The sequence below is a fragment of the Armigeres subalbatus genome, chromosome 3 (genome assembly GCF_024139115.2).
Source record: "Armigeres subalbatus isolate Guangzhou_Male chromosome 3, GZ_Asu_2, whole genome shotgun sequence".
Classification (NCBI taxonomy): domain Eukaryota; kingdom Metazoa; phylum Arthropoda; class Insecta; order Diptera; family Culicidae; genus Armigeres; species Armigeres subalbatus.
This window is the reverse complement of record NC_085141.1, coordinates 46471061-46477550: the sequence shown is the minus strand read 5'-3', so window position 1 is coordinate 46477550 and position 6490 is coordinate 46471061. Positions and strand designations below refer to the sequence as shown.

Sequence of the window (6490 nt, the reverse complement as noted above, 5' to 3'; positions counted from 1 at the left end):
TCTTCGGACTATTCGGGCGGAAGAAGCGGAGAGAGCCAAGGGGTAAAGCCCCAAACGCAATACAACGGAACGGCGACGGAAACGGAAAATTTGACAGTTAGCCCATATATTTTCTGTCAAATTTGCCGTTTCCGTCGCCGTTCCGTTGTATTGCGTTTGGGGCTTAACGCTTTAGGCTGTCACTCAGCGGGTCTATGTTCGTGTTTATAGGCCTGTCCAACGCCACACAGGTACCAAGCTGTCAAATCGTATGGATTATCCTTCTTTGACTTAGCTCCCCTATCCTCGCCAGCAAAAGATGTTCCGGACAGCTCGCCGGACAGCGATGACAGCGACAATCTTTATTTAGTAACTAAAATATTTTTTTATTTTCGTGACGTTTTTCGATTTTTGCAATCGTAAAGTGTACCCCAATTAGGGTCTCGACGACATTTCTCACCAACACGAACGCGGGTTCGTGGTTGCAAACAATCCCATTTGATTTTGCCGTGACAGCTGCTCGTGATTGCAAACAAACCGAGTAAAAGTGTGAGTGAAACGTGCGTGTACGTACACGATTGCTGAAAGCCTAATATAGAAAACACAGACATACGTCAAAATTAAACAACCCCCAAACCCCCCTTGCGTTATGTATTATTTGAACAGATTCGACCCGAGTGATGCAGTGTAACTTACGTAACGGATTTTAGGTAACGATGGGTAACGCTAGTACAGCAAGAAAAAAAATAAACAATGATGAAAAATGAAAACAAAGCACTAAGCACGTGCGTGTGATAGCTCAAAAAGTTCAAAACTGTTCAGTTGATTTGTGAATTCGTGATTGCTGTCATATTTTGTTCATATTTAGCAGTGCGGTTCCGCGGATCTATCTCATTAAAAAAAATGCCGGATAAGATCAGTATATACGACGTGGGTGATCGGTACGATATGTCCGAGTCGGAAAATGAGTATGACGAGCAAGAAAAAAAGTTGCTCAAAAACCTCCGCACCGACAGGACCAGTCGCGCGACCGATGACGACGACGAGGCAGTTCTCGGATTCGATGAGGACGACAATTACGATGACGACGACGATGGTGAGTTCGATGATATCCGGAAGTTTGAACACGACAGCGATATTGAGGACAAGGAGGACGATGATGATTTGCCAGATCGGAAGGCGTGGGGTTCCAAGGCAAGGGACTTCTACGGGGCGGATTACGTCGATCAGGATTATGACAGTTTGACGGCCCAGGAGGAGGAACGGGCCCGTCTGGAGGAGATCGAGGCGAAGGAAATTCAGCAACGGTTGGCCAAAGAGCTGAATGATGCGGACTTTTCGCTGGATATGTTCGTTCCGGAGCAGGAATCGAGTGAGGAGAAAAAGACAAAGAAAAAAAAGGAAAAGACGGAGATTAAGCTGAAGGCCGATTTGTCGGATCTAAGCGATCGGCAGAAGAGGGAGCTGTTCCGAAAGGAAGCACCGGAGTTTGACGGGTTGGTGGAGGATTTCGAGCGGAATTTGGAAGAGTGTCACGATGTGTTGGAACCTGTTTTGAAATACCTGGTAGAGAGGGATGTCAAGGATCATCCGTTTGTGGAGCTGCTTAGCACACGGTATAAGCTCGGATTGAGTTATTGCAATAATATTAGTTTCTATCTTTTACTGAAGTCGAAGAAAATCAAAGTCAAAAATCATCCGGTAGTCAAACGGTTGGTTCAGATGAAGCAACTCTTGCTGGAGTTAGAGCAGAAATATGAGAAATCGATCAAGTCACAGGTGGAAAAGCTTTTAGGGCATATCGCTGATGACGATGAATTGGTGTTTGAAGACGATGTTCCGGTGCCAGTGACGGAGAAACCAAAAAAGAAGTTAGCGATGGTAGAAGATTTGGAGCTCGGTGAAGAATTGGAAGATCAGTCGGACCAAGAGCATGAATTGGAGGAATCATCTTCAGAAACAGAGGATGTACCATCGGCAAAGAAGATGCGATTGGATGTTAGTGATTCGGAAGAGGATCAAGAGGATAACAAAGAGTTGGCTGAAGAAGAGAATGCCGTGGAAGGAGATAGCAAACGCAAGATCACTTACCAAATGGCCAAAAACAAGGGTCTTACCGTGCGGAAGAAGAAAGACCAGCGAAACATTCGGGTTAAGAACCGTCGAAAATTCCAGAAGGCATTGGTGCGAAGGAAAGGAGCGGTTCGATCTGTTCGAACGGAAACGTCGCGATATGCCGGTGAGGCCACTGGCATCAAGGCGTTCATCAAGAGAAGCATCAAAATCAAATAATGGTGAGCATAATGTTGTATTCTTTATTGTAGAATTAGAACATTTTCACGAAATATACACTTTATTGTTGATAGTGTAGTGTGTAAGGGTTGTACCCGGGGTAGTGCTTTCGGTAGAGCAGAAAAGAAACGTCCAGATGACGGTAACACGGTTACGCAAACTTAGGAACATAATAAACATTTGTGGAAAAACAATGAACATTCAAAAACAAGATCTAGCCTGTTATTTTTTGAGGAGCAACTTTCGGAAGTCCTCGTTGGATTTGGGTTTGTTGGTTGTGGCGACTGGAGCAGCACCACTTGCAGATTGTCCACCCGGGGGGTTTTTCCTAAGCAGTGCTGTGGGAATCATTGACGATAGTTTCAATTTGGCGTCACTGGAATAAAAATAGGATAGAAAAATATTACAGCTTGTTTGTATTTTGACATTTTGTTCTACCTATAGACACAATTTTTTAGAATTGAATAGAAATCTAAACTTATATCCATGACAATAGGCCAGAGTTCCGCTAAATGGCACCAACATTTCAAAAGGGCACAACTGCTTTTGTAAACAAAAACTTTTCACGTCGCAGGTGGGCTAATTTGGGCGCACACACGAAATCCAATACCACTGATGGAAGCAGCGAATCTTTTTCTTTCATTCAATGGCGCTGGATTGCGTGGGTTGGCTCAAATTAGCCCATCAGCGACGTGTTTACAAAAGCAGTTTTACCCTTTTGAAATGTTGGTGCCGAATTAGATTTAAGATCACAAATTGTATAGAATATCCCTCAACCTCATATATAAGGATATTCAACAACTAGAGTATGCATGAATTGATATTGAAATAATTTCCGTTTTCCTTTTATAAACAAAATATCACGCCAGTAAAAAACGCTTCGTGCGGTTTGGCAGAAACCTGATCATATTATAAATTCAGTAGAAAACCGAATTATAGTCGCTATCGAAATTGGATTTTTCTCACAATCCATACGTTAAACCTAATTTCGGAAGTAGTGCGCTGTATAGCACATCACCAAATGAAAACAGCGCACCACTTCCGAAGTTAGATTTAACGTATGGATTGTGAGAAAAATCCAACTTTGTTAGCGGCTATAATTCGGTTTTGCACCGAATTGATAATATTACGTACTGTTATGTGGAACAGCTACTGAATGATGGGTGAGAAAAATAATCGTTTCAAGATTATTTTTATTTTTTAAGAATCAAAAAAATTGGGATCTTCCGTAGCAAAACAAAGCCGACCATGCTGAATATGACTGGATTCGGCATGGAAAATTTTCTGCTATGGAAATCTGGTATTAAAATCGCATAAGAAAATTTGTACTAGCATCAAACTTCACAGTTAACCTTCCGGGACTCGGATGGTTCTACGGTATAACAAATGCACCTTCCTCAATGCTGTTGAATATCAAAATAGGCAGATAAACTTATCGATTTGTGGTTTCACTTACCCTTTAACGACATGGCGTTTACCAGCACCCAAGCTACCAGGATGTTCCACTTCCGTCGTAGCCGTTGGATTACCCCTCGGCGGAGGAGCAGAAAGAGCCACCGTTATAGTGAACCCGTTCATGACGTGCTGGTCAAGGTGGATAACAGCTTTTTTGGCCGCTGCCTCCGATTCATACTCCACGTAGGCTAATCCCTTGCTCTTACCACTTCGGTAATAAACAATCCGAACATCTTTCAGCGTGCCGTAGGGTTCGAACAATTTTCGAACATCATCGTTTGTCGCCTCGAAGGGTAGTCCCTTTACAAAAAGTTTGTTTGGTTCGAACTTTTCCGAATATTTAAACTTGTTCTGTCGGCTTGATTTATCTCGGGCCAGAGACGAGATAAATACAGGACGCCCATCAAGAGGTCTTCGGTCAAAGCTTAAAGCCTTTTTGACATCTTGTTCACTTTCGAATTCTGCGTAGCCAAAGCCTCGACTCTTTCCACTGGAACCATGGACCAATTCGATCGATTTAAACTGGAGCTCCGGGAAAGTATCTTTGATCTGTTCTTCTGTGGCATCAAAGCTCAGATTACTGAAGAAAAGACGCTTGCCGTCGTTGGTTGTGTCGGCTGATTTAGGTTCATCCAAACGAATACGCTTGGCCGTTTCTTCAAGAGTTGATTCAGTTTTTTTCGGGACCGCTGGTCCTACCGGAATGTTCGGTTTCTTGAATGTTGCTTTGTCTGTTGGTGCCTGTTCGTCGAACAATCGCTTGAGGTTCTTTTTCTTCGGCGAGTCATTGGGATCGGAATCTTTTCTCTGATCCGATCGACGTCCTTTAGGCAATCGCTGATGACTGAGTGTTTTGTAATAGGCTTGTATGGTGGCCATGCACAGTTCCTGGCAGCTGGCTAATTGTTCGAGAGAGCCGTTGCATCTTTCGAATCGCATCCAAGCGGCGGCCAATGTTTCCGGATCATTCAATCCAACTGCTCCAATGGCTTTTCGATAAACTTTTCGTATCGAGTCCGTGCCTCGTCGGGATTCCAACTCAGCATATTCGATCCAAAGACCTACTCGCGTACAATTATCCGAACTGTCCATCACATTCTGCCACAATTCTCGTCCCTTCAATGGATCGCCCAGCGAGCCATATTCCAGCCTTCCCCAAAACTGCAGAATTTTGCAGTCAGGATCTGCTAACTCACCCCAAGTTCTTCCCAATTGATTCCATGCCAGTTCAAAGTTTGACCTCAATATATCCCGTTCCTTCTCGTCCTCAAAATTAGCGTGCCTTCTCAAATAGGTCAAGTATTCCAACCAAACTTTCACAGCCGGTTCCGGAGCCTGAAACTCCACCGTTGCGACTTCTTCCATGATCTTAAGCACATCAGCTTTGTCACGTTTCTCTCGCTCAAATACCCTCAATTTTTCCACATATAGCTCCGCACTCCAAGGACAATTTCTCAACGCCCTGTTGACCAATTTCTCCGCAGTCTGACTGAAAACTGGCGAAGCGGAATCCTCATCATCGTCTGGCGGGTACTTATTTAGGTACTTCAAATAGTCACACCAAACAGTTGGATCCAGGCAGCATTCCGTCACCATGCGTTCATACAGAACCTGCGTTTCATCATCCCCAAGTTGAGAGCGACATTCCCGGATGTATTCCCGAAAAAGATCCGCCCGCTCTTGATGACAATGCGGCTCCAATTGGGTCAGTTTATCTTCAAACGGAAGCATCCTTTGCAAAAGCTCTTTTGCCTGCTTATAGCGCCGCTCAAATTTCTCCGGATTCAAGTCCTTGAGGACATCCTTATACTTCTCGCAAAGCAATTTGTACTCAATGTAAGAATCTTCCATATTTTTCAAAGGAATCTTTAGTTCCTGCTCATAAATGCGGGCCAATTGATTCAAACGCTCCGGCGAGTCTTCATTCTTCTCCAAATAATCTTCTCGATACGCTTCGAAGATGGTCCTTCCCTTGATCACGTGCAATCCGTAGGTCGGAATGAGCACATCCCAAATCGCTTCCGATGTATCTTTATCCGCCTTAGCTGTCAGATTCGCATATTCCACAGCCACATCCACCGAAAAATAATCGTCCAGGGCTCGTCGGAACAGGGTATCCACCTTTTTGATTTGCTCCGCTGATGACGCCATCGATGCTTCTATTTTCAACCAGCGTATCCATATTTCCGGCGAGAGTGGATACACTTCTGCGAATATCTCCGCGCTTTGACGAATTTTGTCCAGGTCGGTCATTTCACTAAAAAAAAAAGATTTTTACAACACGACCGAAAATACTAGAACAAAAACACTTACTGAGCAATATCCAGCAGTTGAACGTAGGTGTCATAGTTGTACTTATCTTCCTGGATCTTTCCCAACAGTTCCAGATACTGTTTCATCTGTCGAGCTTCTTCCGCTGCGTCGTCGTCATCATCGTCCATATCGCTACCGGAGCTTTCCTCTTCAGATCCCGCATTCTCCTTCCGACGATCATCTTCAACTTCCTCCATGGATTCGTCCTTCCATATAGATCATTCGATTAAAATCCATGTTGTAACTTTTATTATAATATTTACTTACGTTGGAGTCTTCCATTCCCTTCATTTCGGAGTCGGACATTCTGGCCACCCGTGGCTCGATTACTGTTCAAAATAGTCTTCTAATCGTTTTGCGCTCGGACGAAGGGACGCAGTTTTTTTTTACAGGAGCAAATCACATAACCTAAAAGCTAAAAATAGATCGGATTGCTTCGACAGTTAAACTA

The 6490-nt window shown here is 43.9% G+C and overlaps 2 protein-coding genes across 2 annotated transcripts; one reads left to right on the top strand and one right to left on the bottom strand.

The window, feature by feature from the left end:
* The first annotated feature begins 843 nt into the window (after positions 1-843).
* Positions 844-2357, top strand: LOC134226116 (something about silencing protein 10-like). Its single transcript, XM_062706682.1, has one exon. It carries the CDS (start codon positions 883-885, stop codon positions 2269-2271), a length of 1389 nt encoding a protein of 462 aa, XP_062562666.1. The 5' UTR covers positions 844-882; the 3' UTR covers positions 2272-2357.
* On the bottom strand, positions 2269-6490 carry LOC134226115 (squamous cell carcinoma antigen recognized by T-cells 3-like). The gene is made up of 4 exons (XM_062706681.1): positions 6307-6490; positions 6040-6245; positions 3728-5983; positions 2269-2647 (listed from the first exon to the last, which is right to left on the bottom strand). The coding sequence occupies exons 1-4, from the start codon at positions 6343-6345 to the stop codon at positions 2494-2496; spliced, it is 2655 nt and encodes an 884-aa protein (XP_062562665.1). The 5' UTR covers positions 6346-6490; the 3' UTR covers positions 2269-2493.

Coding starts and splice junctions, on each gene's coding strand:
- LOC134226116 (XM_062706682.1), top strand. CDS start 883: ATGCCGGATAAGATCAGTATATACGACGTGGGTGATCGGTACGATATG.
- LOC134226115 (XM_062706681.1), bottom strand. CDS start 6,345: ATGTCCGACTCCGAAATGAAGGGAATGGAAGACTCCAAC. Junction 6,246..6,306: donor AGGGAATGGAAGACTCCAAC/GTAAGTAAATAT, acceptor TCTATATGGAAG/GACGAATCCATGGAGGAAGT. Junction 5,984..6,039: donor CAACTGCTGGATATTGCTCA/GTAAGTGTTTTT, acceptor TTTTTTTTTTAG/TGAAATGACCGACCTGGACA.